The sequence below is a fragment of the Pteropus alecto genome, unplaced genomic scaffold (assembly GCF_000325575.1).
Source record: "Pteropus alecto unplaced genomic scaffold, ASM32557v1 scaffold24, whole genome shotgun sequence".
Taxonomy (NCBI): Eukaryota; Metazoa; Chordata; class Mammalia; order Chiroptera; family Pteropodidae; genus Pteropus; species Pteropus alecto.
This window is the reverse complement of record NW_006439192.1, coordinates 23,834,445-23,856,102: the sequence shown is the minus strand read 5'-3', so window position 1 is coordinate 23,856,102 and position 21,658 is coordinate 23,834,445. Positions and strand designations below refer to the sequence as shown.

Sequence of the window (21,658 nt, the reverse complement as noted above, 5' to 3'; positions counted from 1 at the left end):
CCTTTCCATACTGCACTGGCCAGCAGATCTTCAGTTTTCCCCAGCAGTCACTGCAGTGGAGGGCATAATAGTCGTAGTCTTTTGCAAGCAATCAGGTAGCTTTCTTAGAAATCAGGTAGAGCACAGAACAAGACTCAAGCAGAACACAGCCATTCTAAAAGGACATTAATTCATTTGATCTACTAATTTTATTAAGCACCTACTAAGACTGAGGCATTGTGGAAATACTATGTAATACAACTACAAGTCAAACATGGTTTAAGTGTTTAGGTTCTTATCTATCTTCCCTCCACTAAAAAGAAAAAAATATATATTGCACAGTAAATCTCTCTATATAACAAAGAAGTAATTCATCTCAGTGTTTTTTATTCTTTAAACTTGAACTGTCCCAGTTTCATTTTATACTAGTTAGCATAGCTTGCTTTCTCCTTCCAAAATTAGATAAACTCCTTAAAACCCATTCATTAAAAAGAGTTTGATCATTATATGCATTTAACAGATAAAATCAGATTTGGTTATGTAAGTCATTCAGGATGGAAAAATGTCTGCATTTGAATGTCTGAATTTTCGATTCTGTTGCAACAGAAAGTAAGTGACTTTTTTGTAATTTTATGGCTATATTTTCTTAAAATTGTTCATATTGGAGAAGCAGTGCCAGAGGAGGTGAAAAAATGCCTGCTAAAGCAGAAATTCTGATTTTACTTTAACATAATAAATGACCAGATAGAAATTAGAATGGTAGAGCTTAGGAGTTTTTAGATTATTCAGAGTAGGAGATTGTAATGCATAGATATGTAAAGGCTAATTATCTCAAAATAGAAGAAAGTTTTCTAAATGAGATACATACTAAAGCTATGTTTCAAAGGAATATTTTCTAGGAATAAACTAGGAAATTTATATTGGAATTGAGGTAAGTTTGATCATAATTTATATATATTTAAAAGATAGCTCAAATTGATTTTTTGGGAAAGAAACTAATTGTGTGCTATTAAAGAATAAAAATATATGCCAAGGTTTCCATTCTCTTCACCTTTATTCTAAAAAAGTTCCTTTGTTGATTACTGCATCATGATCAAAATTCTTACCTACTTGATATCATTAAATTTTCCTGAATATCACTAAATAATAAGTCGAGCTCTAAATATTACTAATTGGGGAGTAATCTACCTTGAGTCAGTTTAACATTTGTTTATTTGTTTATTTCCTATGCTTTCAAACAGCCCTAAAACACTTCCTGATGGATGTTTGGATTAAAATGAGAATGTACTGTTAGAGATTTTAGTCTTGTTGAATTGGCCATGTTCTTTCAAGGCTCTGTGAAAGCACACTGAAGTTTAATAAGCAATAAATGTAACCTTTTATATAAATTTCAGTGTTAGAATAACTTCTAATAAATAGTCTAAATGAACATTTGCATAAATTGTAAGGTGTTTGGGGAGGCTGAAAAAGAGTTTGATGTGAAAGACATCGCATTAAGAATTAAATTTTTAAAATATCAAATATTTACATTATTTGCTTTTCAAAATAATTGCATAGTTCTTTTGGTATATTGACTATCAGTTTTTAAAATTTATTATTTATTTTTATAGATGAACATTGTCAAGTGGAAGAGATTAAAGTTGTATCTTTCGTATTAGTCAAGGAAATTTTTCTAAGAGTTAACTATAGGAGTGGCATGAAGTGAGTTATGTTACAAAAATACAAAAGCCATTATGACTGTATCCTAAAAATTTAATAAGGTTTTTCCCTACTACACATAATATATTGCAGAAAAAGAATAAACATCCCTTGTACTTAATTTGGAACTGCTCAAATTTTGTTATTTGGAAAGAATTACTTGCTTTATTTACATTAACAGTACTTTTATATTACAAGTCTCTTAACAAAGTTGTTTCATTTTTAAATACAACTAACATAATTACAATTATAATGTATTCATTTATATATACTGTTACACTCCCTTCGAATCTTTCATATTAAAAATTTTAGCAATGTAGCTTTCTTGCCCTTTCTCTTTTTCCAGTTTTATTGAGATATAATTGACATATTATCACTGCATAAGTTTAAGGTATACAGCATAATGGTTTCAGTTTACATATATTGTGAAATGATGACCACAATAAGTTTAGTTAAGTATCTGTCATCTGATAGACCAATAAAAACAGAAAGCAAAAACAGAAAAAATACTTTGTGGTGAGAATTCTTAGGATTTACTTTTAACACCTTTCATATATATAACTGTTAACTGTAGTTACCATGCTGCACATCACATCCCCAGTACTTACTTATAACTGGGAGTTTGTACTTTTGACCACCTTTCTCCATCTCGCCCAACCCTCACTCCCCACCTGTGCTATCCACAAATCTGATCTTTTTTTCTACAAATTTGCGGGTATTTTTCCCTTTAGATTCCACATGTAAGTGAGGTCATATAGTATTTGTCTTTCTCTGATTTATTTCACTTATAATGCCCTCAGAGTCTATCTATGTTCTCACAAATGACAGAATTTCCTCAATTTTTATGTCTGAATGATATTCTCTTGTGTATATATGTATATATACTGCAGTTTTGTCAGATATTTTTTTCGTTAGTGTTTTCGTTTCCTTTAGATATATACCCAGAAGAGGAATTGCTGGACCATAAGGTGGTCCTGTTAACTTTTTGAGGATCCTCCATACTGGTTTTCCATAATGGCTGTACCAGTTTACAGTCCCACCAACAGGGCATAAGGGTTCCTTTTTCTCCAGATGCTCACCAACATTTGTTATCTCTTGCCTTTTTGATGATAGCTATCCTAACAGGTGTGAGGCAATATCTCATGTGGTTTTGATTTGCATTTTCCTAGTGACTAGTGATGTTGAACATCTTTTCATGTAACTGTTGGCCTTTTGTGTATCTTCTTTGGAAAATGTCTGTTCAGGTCCTGTGACCATTTTTTAATTGGATTACTTGTATTTTTGCTATTAAATAATATGAGTTTTTAATATATTTTAGATATTGACCCCTTATAAGACATATGGTTTGCAAATATTTTTTTCCCATTCTATAGGTTATCTTCTCACTTTGTTGTCTTTTGCTGTGCAGAAGCTTTTTAGTTTGACATAGTCTCACTTGTTTATTTTTGCTTATGTTGCTAGTGCTTTAGGCATCATATCCAAAAAATCGTTGCCAAGAATTATGTCAAGGAGCTTTTTTCTTATGTTTTCATGTCAGTACCATACTGTTTTGATTACTACAGCTTTATAGTAAAGCTTAAAATCATGATGTGTGGTGCCTCCTGCTTCGTTCTTCTTTCTCAGGATTGCTTTGGCTATTTGGCGTCTTTTGTAGTTATATAAATTTTAGAGAAGTTTTTTTGACTTCTGTAAAAAAAAAGCCATTGCAATCCTGATAGGTATTGTATTGAATCTATCAATGTCTTTTGGTAGTATTGACATTTTAACAATATTATTTCTTCTAGTCTGTGAACACAGGATACCTTTCATTTGTGTCATCTTTGATTTCTTTCATTGTAATTTTCAGAATAGAGATCTTTCATGTCCTTGGTTAAGTTTATTTCTAAATATTTATTTTGATGCAATTGTAAATGGGTTTATTTCTTTTTTAGATAATTCATTGTTAGTGTATAGCAGTGCTACTGATTTTTGTATGTTTTGTATCCTGCAGCTTTACTGAATTTGTTTAGATCTAATAGTTTTTTGTTTGAGTCTTCAGTATTTTCTACATATAAAATCATGTCATCTGCAAATAGAGGCAGTTTTACTTCTTCCTTTCCAATTCTGATGCCTTTTATTTTATTTTTTTTAGCCTAAATGATCTGTGAAGAATTCCAGTGCTAAGCTGAATAGGAGTGGTGAGAATAGTCACTCTTGTTTTTGTTCCCTATCTTATAGGAAAAGCTTTCAGCCTTTCACTATTGAGTATGATATTAGCTGTGGGCTTATCATATATGCCTTTATTATATTGAAGTATGTCCTTCTATATCTAATTTGTTGAGTTTTTATCATAAACTGTTGCCGAATTTTGTCAAATGCTTTTTCTGCATCTTCGAGATAATATGACTTTTTTTCTTCTATTAACGTGATGTATCATGTTGATTGATTTGCATATGTATAACCATCATTGTGTCCCAGGTATAAATCTCACTCGGTCATGGTGGATGATCCTTTTACTAGGCCACTGAATTCGGTTTGCTAGTATTTTATTGAGAATTTTTGCATCTATATTCATCAGGGATATTGATCTGTAGCTTTCTTTTCTGGTAGTGTCTTTTTGTCTTTGGTATTAGGATGAAGCCTCATAAAATGAGTTTGGCCATGTTCCTCCTTTTCAGTTTTTTTGGAAGACTTTGAGAAGGATTGGCATAAATTTTTCATTAAATGATAAAAACTCACTAGTGAATCCATCTGGTCCTAGGCTTATCTCACTTGGAGATTTTTGATTGATTCAGTCTCCTTACTAATAATTGGTCTGTTGAGACTTTATTTCTTTCCGATTCAGTCTTGGTAATTTGTGTTTCTAAGAATTTTTCCATTTCTTCTAGGTGGCCCAGTTTGTTGGCATATAATTGTTCATAGTAGCCTCTTATGAGTTTTTGTATTTCTGTGGTATCATTTGTAATGTCTACTTTTTCATTTATAATTTTAGTGATTTGGGTCCTCTTTTTTACTTGGTAAATCAAGGGAGAGGTTTGTCAGTTTTATCTTTTCAGAGAACCAATTCTTAGTTTTGTTCATCTTGTTGTTGTTTTCCTGTTCTGTATTTCATTTAGTTCTGCTCTAATTTTTACTCTTTCCTTCCTTCTGCTTTGGGCTCAGTTCATTCTTTTTCTAGTTCCTTAAAACATAAAGTTAAGGTTGTTTATTTGGGATCTTTCTTGCTTCATAATGTAGGTGTTTATTGCTATGAAATTCCCTGCTTTTGCTATATACCGTAAGTTTTGGTGTATTGTTTCTATTTTTATTTGTCTCAAGATATTTTTTTATTTCCCTTTAATTTCTTCTTTGCTCCATTGGTTGTTCAAGAAAATGTTGTTTAATTTCCATGTATTTGTGAATTTTCCATTTTTCCTCTTGCTATTGATTTCTAGTTTCTTACTACCATTCTGGTCAGAGAAGATAACTTGGTGTGATTTTAACCTTCTTGTATTTTCTAAGACATCTTTTATGGCCTAAGATATGGTCTATTTTAGAAAATGTTCTCGTGTACTTGAGAAGAATGCGTACCCTGCTGTTGTTGGGTAGATTGTTCTATGTTTGTCTGTTAGAACCATTTGGCCTATAGTGTTGTTCAAAATGCTGTTTCCATATCGATTTTCTATCTGGATAATCTGTTGTTGGGGGTAGGGTCTTAAAGTTCCTACTACTGTTGTACTGCTGTTTATTTCTTTTAGCTCTCTTAGTTTGCTTTATGTAATTAGGTGCTCCAATGTTGTGCAAAAATATTTACAGTTGTTGTATCTTCTTGATGTAATGACCTATTTTACCTTTTACTGTTTTTAAAGTCTGTTTTGTCTGATAGTTACCCCTGATTTTTTGTTGTTACCATTTGCTTGAAATATCTCCATCCTTTCACTCTCAGTGTGTTTGTCTTTATGGCTAAAATGAGTCTGTTATAGGCAGCATATCATTGGATCTTATTTTTCTTATCCAGCTATGTTGTTTTGGGATTAGCAAATTTAATCCATTTACATTTAATTATCGAGAAGTAAGGACTTATTACCGTTTTGTTCATTGTTTTCTGATTGCTTGATAGATTATGTTCCTAGTTTTTATCCTGCTGTCTATTTTGTGTTTTGATATATTGTGGTATCAGTATGCTTTGACATCTTTATCATATTTTTTAGTGTAATTATTATAGGTTTTTTCTTTGTGGCTACCATGAGGCCTACAAAAAATATCTTAAAATTAGTACATCCTATTTTTAACTAAAAACAACTTTAATAGAATTCTTAAGCTTTATACTTTTCCTTCTCCCCCTCACGTTTCAGGTATTAATGTTACAATTTACATGAAATTTTTATATTGTAATAAGATTATCATTGTTATAGTTATTTTGACTATGTTTGTTTTTTAACTTTTACACTTCAGCTGTACTTGCGAATTATGTATCAACCATTACTCCATTACAGAATCCATCATTGATTGTATATTTACCATTACCAGTGAGTTTTACACTGCCTTATGTTTTTATGATGTTAATTAGCATCCTTTTATTTCCACTCAAAGAATTCCCTTTAGCATTTATTGTAAGGCAACTTTTGTTTGTGCAGGACAGTGTTTATCCCTCCTTTATTTCTGAAGAACAGCTTCTCTGGGTATAGAATTCTTGGTTCACAGGTTTTTTCCCCCCAATATTTTGAATATGTCATCCTATTCTCTTCTGGACTAAAATGTTTCTATTGAGAAATTTGCCATTAGTCCTTGGGGGTGGGGGAGGGCAGTTTCCTGTGTATCTTTCCCTCTTTTGCCTTGCTGTTTTCAAAGTTCTTTGTCTTTGACATTTGACAATTTAATTATAATGTAGCTTAGTGTAGACTTTTTCAGATTCAACCTATTTGGGATCTTTTAGGCCTCTTGTATCTGGAAGTGTATTTCCCCAGGTTTAGGAAGTTTTCAGCCATTATTGCTTTAATTATATTTTCTGTCCCTTTTATTTTCTCTTCTCCTTCTGTAATTTTCATAATTGAGATAGTTACTTTTCATTGTGTCCCATAATTCTCATAGACTTTCTTTGCTCTTTTTCATTCTTTTTTTTCTCTTAGCTCCTCCAACTAGATAATTTCAATTGTCCTATCTTCCAATCACTGTTTCTTTCTTTTGAATGGTTAAGTCTGATTTTAAGCTATTAAATTCTTCAGTTCAGTTATTGTTTTTTCAGCTCTACAATTTTTTTCCTTAATGAATTCTGTTTCTTTTTCGAACTTCTCATTTTGTTCATGCATTGTTTTCCTAATTTTATTTGTCTCTGTATTCTTGTAGTTCACTAAACTTCTTGAAGAAGGTTATTCTGAATTCTTTGATGGTTCATTCATCTCCATTTCTTTAGGATTAGTTTTTAGAGCTTTATTAGTTTCCTCTGATGGTTTCATACTTACCTGATTTTTCATGATCCTTGATTCCTGATGTTGGTATATGCACATTTGAGTGAGTGGTCTCCTATTCCAGACTTGGCAGGTTTGCTTTGAAAGAGACCATTCTCCACCAGTCAGCTCAATCTGAGATTCTGGACCCGTCTTCTGGTAATGTCCTTCAGCAGGTAGGGCTACTATTGGGGTCAACTTTTGTGGGAGGCAAGTGTTTAAGCTATGAGGTTAGGGGTGGGAGAGTGTGCCACTATTGATGACAGCTGGATAGGACTGCTGGCTTGGTTCCCTACTCAAGTGAAGTTGTAGAATGGGTTTTGCAGTTGCCTGGATTCTCTGGTCAGGCCTAGTAGACAGTAGGGACTACTCAGCAGTAGATGGAGCTATGAATTAGCTTCCCTGCCCACATGGCTTGTTGTTTGGGACCCAAATCAGGCAACAGTGTGCACTGAATATCCTAGTCAGGTGAGACCATCAGTTTTTCTCTGTAGATAGGTGCCATTCTGTCCAGGTGCCACTTTAAACAGTGCCATTGGGGCTGTGTAACTTCCTGTGTGTTCTGGTAAGTTTCCCTGGTTGGGTCGGTTGAAGGCTGTATTCAACAATGTGAGTCTGCGAACTAGTTTCCCTGCTCGGGTGCAGCGCAAGCAGCAGCTCGAAAGCCAGTAATGCTCTTTGTTGTGATATTGACTTAAACTAATCCATGCTCCAAGTTCTGTGGTCAAACTGGGCCACTGGCTTGGCTCTGAGAGCAGTCAGCTCTGTTCACCCACTTCTTGGCTCAAGAGTTGCTGGATAACATAGCTTCCAGGTGTTCTCTTTGTCATATAGGGTGGGGGCAATGCTGTGCAGCAGGCAGGACTATCTGGCTCCTGCCTGGGCAGGACTGAGAGGGTCTATTTCAGGCAACTCCCAAATTTTCCCAAACAGGTTTTCTGATCAGGAGGAGCCAGGAGCCCCGATCTGCAGCAGGTTGGGGTATGGTTCAGCTCTTCCACCTGGGCGTAGGTAGACTGTGCTCCAGGGCTAGAACTCATTTGGAAACCCAAATTAGGCAGACCTGCACCCTGTGAATTCCCTGGTCAGACTGCACTACTCACCTGAAACTGCAGATGAGCAAAGCTACTGGTTGAGACTACTGCTTGGGCTCTGAAGGTAGATACTCCTTCACCCAAGACCTGAGTGCTGGTCATTTGAAGCCCTCCCCACTTCTTCATCTCAATCAGACTCCCAGTGGTGGAGCCCTGCGAATTCCCCTTCAGTCCCTGTGGGGCAAAACCAGAGCAGGGCTTCTCATGAAGTGACCCACCATGCTGGGATGCTGGATGTCACCCTTGGGCACTCGCTTCCTACTAGAGGAACTGTAGGCTCAGGGGAGACCTCTCAGTGTGGTGCTGCACCGTCCTGGGGGAGAAGCAATTTGGTCAACATGCAGCCATTCCTCTGACCCTTCTAATGTAGTCCATTTTGGTCTTTGTCATTCAGAGGGGTGCCTTGGCTTCAATCTTGAGTTCTAGGATTCCCTCAATGTATCCTGTCCATAAATAGTTGTTAGTTCTTGTGAAGGGGAGTGGAGTCAGGAATGACCTTTGTCACCATCTTGGTGACGTCACTCCTTTCTATTTTCTTATTTTGGCAAAATACATTATCCTATTTAAAAATTTCACGTATTTAAATATTGATATAGCTTGTACCTAATAATTGAAAACTATGGTGTGAATGTTACTTACCTCCATCAAAACATAGTAACTTTCTCCACTAAGTTTCTTCAGATCAAAAGTTTAGTCACCAGTAAAGTCCCATTTTTTTATTAATAGACGGGAATGATTATGCTTCAGATGTACATTTTAGCAAAACACTTTTCAAAACTAATTTAGTCAGTGATTGTCATGTTATTAATATTACTTAAACCATATTAACCAGTTATTTCTAAAATGATTGATGACAGAACTTATTCTACTGGTTAAATAGAAATAACAAATTCTCTAGTTCTTAACTGAGATTTTCCCTTGTTGAAATGTTATCTACTAACTTTATATTGTTACACTTCAGGTTTCAAGCTGGTGGTTGGCCCACACTGTCTTGGTAATGTAGTCTCTGGAATAGTAATGAAAGGTTGTAAATAAAAAAGCTAATATGATGTGCATTCATATTTAAGATCTAGAGAATAAATGTTGTGTCTACTTTATTAGGTATTAGACCTGTGTTAGAGAAAAAGTGAGTTAGAAGTTTTAACATGTTTTAAACGTTTAAGAGATTCTAGGAAAAGGCAACAAAATTATTATAATTCAAAATATATTTAAGGAAAAGTTAAAGTGATCATTAAAACAAAGATAAACTTAAGCAATTACAAAGCTTCTCAATTACAGAAATATATGTATTAACCAAAAAGGGTGCATCTCAGCAATGTGCTTTGTTATTAAAAATACTGATGACAGAGTCAGGTAGGCAGGTAACATCAAATGTTTTAGAAAACAAATATGCATCAGGAAGTGAAATAAGGGGAAAGACTGAAGGCAATATAAAGTATGAGGCAAAGGGGTCAGGGCATTTTTTGAGCAGATGCATGCTACGACGAGGAAGATTTGTATTGATAACCTCAGGTGATGGTGGAGGTCATTGCTTTGTAGTGAATAAAATTTCATAGTCTAGAATGATTTTCAAAATGGGGAATTTCCTTAATATTTATTTGATAAAAAAAATGGCTACTTCCTGTTCTTTAACATCTAAAGAAACTAAGAGTTGGACTTTTACCCCCCTTTTCATTGCTACATTTTTCAGTTCTCAATGACACGCACCATTCTTATTTATTTTTTTTATTTTAAATTGCACTGTTCCCTTATTTTTGGAAAGTGTGTGTCCTTTATTTTGGAACTCCAAAGGGAAACTTCAGGCAGTGAGAAACACAGCTTCGTCAGAATCCCGGTCCTTGCCACTGTCCTCGCTTGGTGCACACTCCCCTCCACTTGGAGACCGACAGCTCAAATCCTCCACCCCAGACTCTTGATCACTGTTGGCTGACAGATCTGGATCTGAGCTTTTCAAATTGTCTTGGGTTAGAATAAGAGCTGAATCTTCATCGCCTTGTGAAGGGCTCCTGGATGGAAATGATTTCATATTCCCACTGTAATCCTGAGGAGTGTTGGCTGTGCTGTTGTCTGAGGTAGAAAAGCCTGAGTGTTTGTTGGGTTCATTTGGCTTACTCTTCACTTTACTGCGATTTAACTGGACTTTTTGGATTTTTTCCAGCCTCTAAAAAATAACAATTTCAAGGTAAAATCATAGTTTACATATGCATGCCTTTAGTATTCATTACCTTTTAGCTGGGTGTAATGTTAAGAACATGGGATTTAGATGGACTTGGATTCAAAGGTAGACTTTATGACCTTGGACAAAACAGATTCTGTGAGGCTTGGTTTCTTCATCTCTAATATTAGAATGGTAATACCTGCCTTAGCATAGGTTTTCTACAAAATGCAAAAAAATAAATAAATAAAGGTAAAGCATCTGGCAATCAGTACTCAGCCTTCTTTCTATACCTATATGGTTTTACATAGTGATTTTCATCCTATGAACTCAAAATACATTTTTAAGAAATCAGGAATAAGGTTTTACCAGTTTTTAAAACTGAGATACGTCACCATAAAACCCTTTTAATTTATACAATTCAGTGGTTTTTAGAGCATTCACAAGGTTGTACAACCATTCACCACTATCTAATTCCAAAATAATTTCATCCCCCAAGAAAACCCCTTACCCATTAGCAGTCACTCTCCATTCCCCTCTCTCCACAGCCCCTGGCAACCACCAATCTGCTTTATCTCTCTATGGATATGCCTAGTCTGGATATTTTATGTAAGTGGAATCATATATTATGTAGCCTTTTGTGTCTTCTTTCATTCAGCTTATGTTCTCAGGGTTCATCCACATTGTAACATGTATCAGCCCTACATTCCTTATTATGGCTGAATAATATTCCATTGTATATATATCTCACATTTTCTTTATCTATTGATCAGATTTTGGACATCTGGGTTCAATATACATTTTACCAGATTTCATCTCTTGGTGTCAGCTAGGAAGATTGTGTGTGTGTATCAACTATTACATATTCAAAAAGCACATTAAATTATGTGCAAAAGCACTGCTGGGCAATATGAGGGATGGACATAAATACAAATCAAGCCTTAAAGAAGTAAAGAGGCAGACTTCATGTAGGAATTTGGAAGAGGCAAAAATTATTCCATAGATCAGGGTGGTATGGTTAGAGGGAAGAGATTGGGGTAAACTTCAGTGAGGAAGGAGCATTTTAACAGGACTATGAAGAAATTAAACTTGGACATGTTGGTGATAGAACATTTCTGACAGGAGGGACAGAAGAAAAAAGGTAGGAAGGTGTGAGTTGTGTACAAGAAGCAGAGAACAGTTATATTTGAGCAAGAGGAAGAGTGGAGAATAAAGTTTAAAAGGGACATGAGACTGGACTGTGGGAAAACCTCACATGCCAGGCTAAGGAATTTTGTCTTTGTATAAGGAAAAGTGTGAAAGGTTTTTAAGGTTATATTAGATATCTGAAGTAATTTTTATTAATATCTTAACAGAATACTGGAATAGATTAATAGAATCTGAAGCTTTTCAGAAAGCTTGGATATTTTTAGCAAGAGTGAATAAAACTGGCCCAGTGATGACATGAGTGGACTTTGAATGGCAGTTTTACCGCAGCTCCAGAATTCTAAAAATCTAAACCATGCCTCCTATTCTCTGTACATGTTCTTTAATTCTCAGCCCTGTTGGCAAGTCACAGTTATGGCACTCTAAGGAATCTCCATCAGAATCTTTAGGCTTAGAAGCCCAGGCATCAGGATGTTTTTTATCATATAATTCTTAAAAATGGAGAATAAATTTTTACTACAAGTATATATATCTGATTTTGTTCTTTCACTTTGAATCTTATTTTTTTCATGAATTCTCCAAAAAGAATTTATTATAGTACTCCCAAATAACAGTAAGAACAAAACTTGACCTACTGTAGGAACAGCCAACTAGTTCAACAAGCCATGGAAATTAGCCACAAACTAGATGTCTGAAGTATATTAAGTGTGCTTAAGTTTGGACTTCGGTTTTCTGGTTGTTTACCTGGTGGGGCTGTGTTTAAAGTTATCCACTGGCTAAAGATGTGAAATGGCTATGCTGGCTCCATTTCACATATCCTAAGACATGAGAGACTTTGACGGAGCCGTGATCATCAAGACATAAGCACAGAAAACAAATTAACAAAAGCAAGTGTGTCTTACTTCTTCTAGGGCCTCGAGTTCTTCCTCCAGCTGCTGGGTTTCCTCCTTCACTGCCATGAGGTAATCTGTAACTGACTGTCGGGGCTGCAGTCCCTTTTCAAAGCGGTTATACATTCCACTCCAAAACCTGGAGAGGAGGCAGGGCTTTATGATACTGCCAAATCACACTCTACATTCACATTCTCAAGTTTTCTAAGGTATCTAACACCACCTTCCCATGGTTCTAATAATAACCAAATGCAAATTACAGGCTCAAAAAAGCCATTAACTTAAGGTAATAATTTCATGTAGATGTTTTTTTCCTTCTTGCATTAGTAAACTTCTTTTGGGGAGAGCAAATTTAAATTCATGAATTTGTATATATGGTACCGAATTAGAAGGCCTATAATTTTCTAAGATAGATCAAAGTACCATATGTTACCATTTGCTCTTTTTTTGGGGGGGAGAGGGGGGAGTTAAGAAAATGGCTTTTAGTTTAGAAGTAAACTTGGAAAATTAGTGATTATATTAACATTTAGAATCAGCTGCAAAGGGAGTCTTTTAAATTTGAGAGTTTTAACTTGTTTTTATCACAACCATAAAAATTTACATTTGCATTTACAATAAATCCCCCGCCCCCTTTTTCATCCCATACAACAAAGCATACTGGAATGCAAACGAGAAATGTTATCATAGGGATATCCACAGATCCACTCTTTACTTAAAGCAATACTTTGAAGGGAGCGACCTGATGTCATTTAATGTTTTATCCACAGTGCCTAGAACAGTGCATGGTCCTCCATATATCTGTTGACTGGCTATTAATAACAAATTGGTTGCAGTACAATTGATTGCAGTGTGTCTCAACAGCTCTCGAAACTGCTGTTTTACACGAAACATGGAGACTTTTTAGTGTGATAAAATGAATATTTTACTATAAAATTCTGGGGAGTTAATTAGATCGAAATAATTAAGAGCAAAAACAAATCAAGGAATAGAAACTATAGAGAAGAAAAGCCATTAAGTGTGTGTTGGGAATGGGTGGGGAAAAGGAATGTGGTTTCTCAGTTTATTCTGTGTAAATGTCTTTTTGCTGACCTCTTAGTCATCTTCTCATATCATACAAGCCTAGAGAAGAAGCCAAAGGATAAAATATATATACCTAGTAGAAACTGTTGGATGCCACCCTGCTCTCCCCATCTCAGTATATACAATTTTTTTTTTTTAATGCCTACAGCACCTGGTAATCCTAAGTGGTCTCCCATCCAAGTACTAACCAGGCCCGACCCTGCTTAGCTTCCGAGATCAGACGAGATCAGGCACGTTCAGGGTGACATGGCTGTATATACAGTCTTAAATAATTCATTTCCACAGGGAAACAGTTAAACTAGGACAGCAGAGAAAGAAGGTAAGCTATATCATGATCACTACCTAAACTTGTGATTCCATTTTGAATTATAAGGTACTTGGTTTATTCAGTCTTTTCTTCGTTCCTCTCTTCCTTCCCCCTCCTACCCTCTCTTTTGCTTTTAAATTAATTGGAACTTACATTTTAAGATATCATTATTACAAAACATCAACTTCTAAAGATAATTCCATATTTAAGGGTAAGAGAGAGGAGACACTGGCCAAAACACCAGGTCAGATACTTAAACAATTTCGTTTGGTGTGTTTTGTATCCTAAAAAGCCTTGAAGCTCAGTGTTTCATACACTTTGGCCTCCAAGTAAGTTCATAACCATACTTAGTAACATCCTAGAGGTTTACGTACTTGTACATGAAGTTGCATGGTGGTGTGGGGAGATGAAGGGTTCCCTGGGTCTGACTGTGATCAGCTCTAAATAGAGGATTCTTGTAGTCGGCCCGATTCTTCCACAGGTGAGCCCATAAAGAGTATGTTCTTTCTTGAATTCTGTTATAAAGAAAATAAGCCTGAAAACAACCTATCCTGGTTCTTATAAATTGCAGAATACGTAATATTGAAGCCAGAATGAGACCAGGAATAATTATGAGTATCATGTGTCCTTGCTCTGTACCAGGAAAATTTACAATCTTTGTATCTTCATGGTGTAGCAGAACATTGTAATAATCTCAAGTCCTCCACTCTCTGTACTGGCCTGGACAAGATGTTTAATTCCTCTGAATATAAAATAAAACGGCTGTGTAATTTTGGGTTTTTTGTTTCCCCCCCCAAGTAGTCATTGAACTTTTATTATTTGCCAGGTACTATTAAATGCTTCACACATTTTCTCTCATTTAATCCTCATGGAATCCCTATGAAATATATCTATTTTACAGATGAAGAAACTGAGGCTTAGATTAAGTAGTTTCCCAAAGTCACATAGCTAATGAGTGAAACAGCTGAGATTCAAACCAAAAAAAAAATACCATTAAGTTGGCTATTCTATCTCAATAAACCACAAAACTAGGAAAACAGGTAAGCTTAAATGATGTACTCTGCTACTTTTAAGTCATTACCATGTATCAAGAATCACACTTTAAGCTCTTTGGAGAAAACAAACTAGTATCCACTAGAAAGTCATTTTCTTTCTGTTTAGACAGTAAAAACTAGTGGAGTCTATTTTATTTGAACTGGTCATTTCCAAAATTAAATCTGATATATAGATCATAGTTAAAATCAATTTATGAAAATTTCAAAAATTTTCATTTGCAGTTCGTAAATCACTTTGCTGTTTTTAAGTTTCTGATTTTAGTTATTCTAAAGTCCAAACTTCATCTAATTTTCCCCTCTGGATAAAGGTAATTGTTTGTTTTAATATTAGGAATTTTCCTTGACTCAGAGAAGTTTCCTTTCAATATTAGTGTGACTGTCAGGTCTACCAACTTGTCTGTGGACATCAGGCAGAAAATGAGGGAAATGAACTTGTACCTATCTTTGTCAGTTGATGACATTAAACCATTTATGAAATGATATCAGAAAAAAGAAAGAACTTTAATATGTCAGTGTAATCTATCAGGTGTGTAGCTAAAATCTTTAAAATTCTGAAAATCTATCTGAAATTCTCAGTCACAAAATTACTTTAGATTAAAATTAAACACCAACACACTTACTTGAGTTCTTGTCTCTCTTTCTGGCTGTTGCATAGGAAGTTTCCAAACTGGCAGGAATAAATGTGATGTTGAATGTGAATCAGAAACCTCTCATTGAACTCAAACGCGCAGGGAAATTGTTCCATTAACTGCCAGACACACTCAATGAACTGGTCAATAATTGGAGAGGTTTCTTTTGGATCACCATCAAGATTGCCATATCTATAAAATAAAGTATTAGAGAACTTTGGGCAAGTTTTTTTTTTTTTTTTTTTAAATTAGGAAGCCACAAATCCAAAAACTAAAAAGCAACCCTATTACCTAATTCTATCTTACAAATCTAGAATGTAGAGGTGGAAAAAATAACTTTTTAAATTCCAATTTAAAGAGAAGCTTTGTAGTGAAGATCTGAATAGAGGAGGGACAAAAGTGTTAGTGCTAGAGATAAAACTAAATTTTCCATGGAAAAATATTCAAGGGGCAAGAGTGCATCAGAATTTTTGAAATAAAACTTTTCCAACTTAAATAAACTTTAATTAGTGTGTAGTGGAAGAATGGGAAGAAATATCTAAGCAACTTCAGAGCTTTTCACTTTTGCATTGTTTGGGGTGGGAAAGAAAGAAAATTTGAAAAAAATTGTTTCCCCAAGTTTCTAGAGATATTTCCATTACTAGAGCATAATTACTAGAGCATAAACTTGTCACATAATTTACTTCCACATGACCACAGATTCCATACAACTTTATACTTCTTTTTCAAAAGTACGTAAAGAATCTTGAAACTGCTTTCAAGAGTAGGTCAGAACTTAAATGCAGGCTGCCTAGTCCTTCACACTATTGCATGAATTTTAGAATACAAAAGAGTAATTTGGGTGCCAACAATATGGAACCTCGTCTTCTCAGAAATAATAATAGAAATGAGCAGGCATCACAAGAGTGTTTCCATAGTGGAAACAGAAATTGCCTGGAAACTTCTCCAAAGTTTCAGTTCTACTCACCTTTGGTAGCTTTAAAAAAGGGTTGTCTAATATACTCTTTTTCTCATAAAACAATTATCCAGTTAATCTTCAGCCATTTCCATATTCTTTCTGTCCATATGTCCTGTATCTCAGAGATTCTAACTGTCTAGCAGATAGAAGCCCAAAACAAAATAACAATGTGATCTTAAGAAAGTTAATTGATTTGGGGGCTTTAATTTTCTCATTTGTAGAATGGAATCACTGCGTTTTCCTCGACAAGTAATTATTTATAAAAATAGAATTCTAGAAAAAAACATACAGCATACTAACGCTAAATACATAAACTACAAAAATAAATATGTGCAGTTCAATGATCTTAGAACTTATTTTATGAAAATCTAAAATGTATATCAAAATAGCTAAATTATTTGCATGCTGCCTAAATTAATTTTAGCACCAAAAGACACCACCAGCTACAGCTATTAACATTCAGAGATTAAAGAACACACGTCAGTCATTAACATCAATACTAACTAAAGGAGGCTAGGGTCTCTCTGAAAGCAATAACTTGTTTATTGAAAACCTAGTATATGGGCCAGGCAAGGAGCTAGGCTAGTTACATACACTTTTTATAAAGCCTTACTATAACTCTGTGGAATAGGGAGGGTAGCCCCATTTCACAGATGGGAGACCAATGCTCAGAGAGAACAGACGCCCAAGGTCACACAGCTAGTAAATGCCACAGCCTAGATTTAGACATGGATTCGTCTGGCTCCAAGCCTGGGCCACTGTCTTCCACCACCTCTCCACAGACATCTGGGACAATGTCACCTATGACAAATGTCTCGGAACAACCCGATTAACTCCCTTTGTGAAAGATCATAGAGAAACTGTTCCACTCGCAGCTAAAAGTGAATGTCTGCACTTCGAAAATGGAATAATTTTTTAGATGTGTTTTGTAGGAGGGAGAGTCAATCCTTTCAAGGTCAATGAATAAGCTCTGCCTCTTCTGGAATTATTTAACATGAGTTCTTACAAGAGTAGTAAGAGTTATTATTTCATTTATCTATGATACAATGCATACAATAAAGTTTTAATTTTCTGAATAAAATTCCCAAAGAAACTTTTTAAAAATAAGGCTATTTCCAAGGGAAGTAAAAGCAAAAATGAATGGGACTACATCAAACTAAAAAGCTTCTGTTCAGCAAAAGAAACCGTCAACAAGGTAAAGAGACAACCATCTGAATGGGAAAATATATTTGCAAGCGACACCTCCGATAAAGGCCTAATATCCAAAATATACAAAGAACTTTTACGACTCAATAACAACAAAAAATAAACGATCCAATCAAAATATGGGCAGAGGACCTGAACAGACACTTCTCCTTAGAGGACATACAAATGGCCAACAAATACATGAAAGGTTGCGCAACATCACTAGCTAGTAGGGAAATGCAAATCAAAACCACAATGAGATACCATCTCACACCTGTTAGAATAGCTACAATCAACAGAACAAGTAATAAAAAATACTGAAGAGGATGCAGAAAAAAGAACCCTCATACACTGCTGGTGGGACTGCAAATTGGTACAGCCACTATGGAGAACAGTATGGAGGTTCCTCAAAAATATAAGAATCGATCTACCATATGATCCTGCAATCCCTCTACTGGGTATTTACCCCAAAGACTTGAAAACCCATATCCAAAAAGATATTTGCACACCGATGTTCATAGCATTATTCACAGTGGCCATGACGTGGAAGCAATTGAAGTGTCCTACAACAGATGATTGGCTAAAGAAGCTGTGGTACATATATACAATGGAATATTACTCAGCCATAAGAAGAGCTGAAATACTGCCATTTGCGACAACATGGATGGACCCTGAAATAATTATACTAAGTGAAATAAGCCAGACAGAAAAAGTTGAAAATCACATGATATCACTTATAAACCTAAAAGCACCACATGAACAGGACAAACAGAGACTTATGGACATGGACTATAGACTAGTGGTTACCAGAGGGTAGGAGGGAGAAGGGAGAGGTAGACAAGGTAAAGGGGGTCAAATATAGGGGGGTTGAGGGAGGGTGAAGTGGGTAAAGGGGATCAAATATGTGATAGCTGAAGGAAACTGGACTTTAGGTAGTAAACACAGTAGAGTATACAGATGTGAAATTATAATGCACATCTGAAAATTATATAATTGTATTATCCAATGTTACCCCAATAAACTTAATAAAAAAAAATAAGGCTATTTTCTCTACTTAATTGAGAATTTCAGAAACATTTTTTTTTATCCTAAACATTCAAAACAACAGATTTTAAAATATTTCTTACCTGTGATTAAACTTATGACCAAAGGAAATCCAATCCTTTTCAATTAATACCTACACAAGAAAGAATATAAATATCATGGAGAGTAGCAAACGGGGAAAGTTAAGAGACCACAACCAATAATGTTGAAGGATTCAAAGGTTCTTGGAGCAGAAGTCACCATCCTCAGGTGACTTCGCAAATGAATGAGCACTCGTTATCCACCAATATAGAGAAGCACACTGGAAGGGCAAAGCTGAAGGTCATCCATAGGAAAAATAAACGAATGGATATATGAAAATGTTAATATGACCACCTGCTGAGTGCTTTCTATGATGTACTATTCATATTCATATATCATCTCATTTGGTTGTGGGATAATATGATCATTCTCATTTTACAGAAGGAGAAACTGAAAGGGAGGTTAGACCCTGACCTAAGATAATGCTACTAGGAAGTGGTAGATGCCACCTTAGAACCTAGCTAGTTCCACACCAAAGCCTTTCTCTTAACCAATATGTGATGCTGCCCCTGCCTATAATATCAAATACCAGCCTTTTTACAAGAAACAATTAGAAATGTTTTCCAGTGATCTTTTCTACACATTAGAAGAATTCTAAAATGGTGGGGGTGTATTAGGAGTTTCAGCCCTGCTTTGGAGTTAGGGGTAACATGAGTTTATAATTTCAAATTGTCAATTAAAAAAATTTTTTTTAATCAAAATAATCCCATCAATATCACCAATGCTCTAAATTAGCCAGATGTTTCCACATTAGAAATGTTTTCCAGTGATCTTTTCTACACATTAGAAGAATTCTAAAATGGTGGGGGTGTATTAGGAGTTTCAGCCCTGCTTTGGAGTTAGGGGTAACATGAGTTTATAATTTCAAATTGTCAATTAAAAAAATTTTTTTTAATCAAAATAATCCCATCAATATCACCAATGCTCTAAATTAGCCAGATGTTTCCACTAAAAAAAAAAAAAAATACGGAGTAGTTGAAGTTTGTTCTTGACAACTCGTAAATTTAATGAGACAGAATCAGAAGTCAGTGGTGGTAAAGGATGGTATGAAGGAGGCCCCATGGTGATGTGTGGCTCAAACCTTCTGTTGTCCAAATATAAATGAAAGAATCCTGCCCTCCTAACCTCAGTCCAGGGGAGGGGTGTGAAACAGAAGCGCCACTCTGAAGTCTCATTGCTATCACGGGTAATTAGAAGTAAATTCTCTGACACTTTCAAAGGAAAGAAAAAGCCTGAGAGGAAATCTGCCTCTTTTCTTGTCCCCAGAGTGTCAGCTGATATTACTTGATAAAGGAGATCTTCCAGTAGAGAGATACCATTTGGTCTCTGTTGGCATCTATCCCTAGCATGGTTTCAGGATCCGCCAAAACACTTTCCACCTAATCATAGTTCAAAAGGCAGGAACCAGGTAACCTCTCAGTCACTAGGAAGGCCCTGCAGCTGTTTTAAGAAAACGGTTCCGGCTTAGCCAACGCTTCACCCTTCCAGGCAACTACACAAATATTCTGCAGTTGGAAGCACCATGGTGCATTTTGATGCACATCTAAAAGGTACACTTTTTCAGCAAAAAAACTGAATTTTCCAATATTCTCATCCAGAGTTGTGAAGGGCTACTTAAAAAAGTTTTTCCTCTGAAGGACTTTTTGCATACACGATATAGAAAATTTTATCTCCAAATGTTTTTGAAGTGTTTTCTGTTACACATGTTACTTCAAACTTGAAATACTTATCAGCAAATGATGTATAAAACTCAATATTTTACAAACTACAGAATATATTTCATACTTGCCCCCAAATTTATATTTAATAGCATTGATTCTAATTGGTTCCAACATCCCAGAAATTTACCTCTTTATTCCAAGCCTATTTTGCCTTTCCCCTTTAATTCATCTTGCTGATCTACTAAGAATAATGTTGATGAGAAAAATAAAAAGGTGCCAAAAGAGAGGTGCCTTCTGCCGAGGGTCCTGCGTGGGAAAGTGGTGTAGCAGCCGCACTCACCATGAAGCCCTTCAGAGTCCGGTAGTGCGGATCCAGCAGCAGGCTGGCCACCGAGCACACCTGAGCGGTTCTGTCCCAGCCATCAGAACAGTGAACAAGCACACTTGCCCCTTCCTCTGAAACTGCCTAAAAAACAGGATCAGCAAAAAGTCACAAACAATGGCTTATAAACATGAAAAATCTCATCAGAACTAGATTTGGTTTTATACTTACAGAAATAGGCAAAAACAAAAAAAACAATGACTGTTCATTCATTTATTTAGTGTGCATGCCCTCATCTAGTTAGGGCACAGCCACGGACTGGTTTGGTGCTGGTAACTAATGTTTTTCCTTCCCTTCCCACTATATCCAGAAGCCACCACCCTGGCCACTTTAACTAAGTATACGTACTACATAATATGTACCATTTGCTGTGCAAACTTATCTCCATGTTATATCTTCTAGCCAACTTTCGACCTCCTCTCCTCTCCTGTTTCTACCTTAAGCCTTTCCAATATTGAAATTCTGGATTGCCTACAGGCCTCAGTCATTTGCAAAAGGAAAAGACACAAGAATCAAGTATAAAACTATGAAATTAGAGATAAAAGGATAAAAGCCACGTTGGGAAGGAGGAGAAAACAAAGGTAAAAATTATAGCAGCAAGTCTCTGCTAAGAAAAGAATTTCTATTTGCTATCGCAAAGGTGCATGCAATTTTTAGCTGAGTATTCTGACAAGAAACATTAACTAGGAAATAGTGAGGATTTCATGATAGCATTTATCACTACCTGAAATTCCACTTCTATTCATTTTGTCTTTCACACCAGAATGTAAGCTCTGTGAGAGAAGAGACTGGCTTCCTCAGCTCCTAGAAAAGTGGCACTAAATATCTGTTGAATAAATGAATTACCTAATAAAGGGAAGCATACCATGTCACCAGAAAAAACATGGTTATCTTTAGGTATAAATCTAA

General features: G+C 35.5%; 1 protein-coding gene and 1 pseudogene across 1 annotated transcript in view; both read right to left on the bottom strand.

Moving 5' to 3' along the window:
• Window positions 1–7,052: 7,052 nt before the first annotated feature.
• MTMR7 (myotubularin related protein 7) overlaps window positions 7,053–21,658 on the bottom strand; it is a 91,881-nt gene continuing 77,275 nt past the window's right edge. The window contains exons 9-14 of the mRNA XM_006916421.3: window positions 20,708–20,833; window positions 18,709–18,758; window positions 15,430–15,630; window positions 14,129–14,269; window positions 12,380–12,506; window positions 7,053–10,337 (exon numbers count right to left, since the gene is read on the bottom strand). Of these exons, the coding sequence (XP_006916483.1) occupies window positions 9,975–10,337; window positions 12,380–12,506; window positions 14,129–14,269; window positions 15,430–15,630; window positions 18,709–18,758; window positions 20,708–20,833 (1,008 nt within the window). The 3' untranslated portion in view covers window positions 7,053–9,974. The remainder of the gene's footprint in view (window positions 10,338–12,379; window positions 12,507–14,128; window positions 14,270–15,429; window positions 15,631–18,708; window positions 18,759–20,707; window positions 20,834–21,658) is intronic.
• On the bottom strand, window positions 13,587–13,705 carry LOC112483509 (annotated as a pseudogene).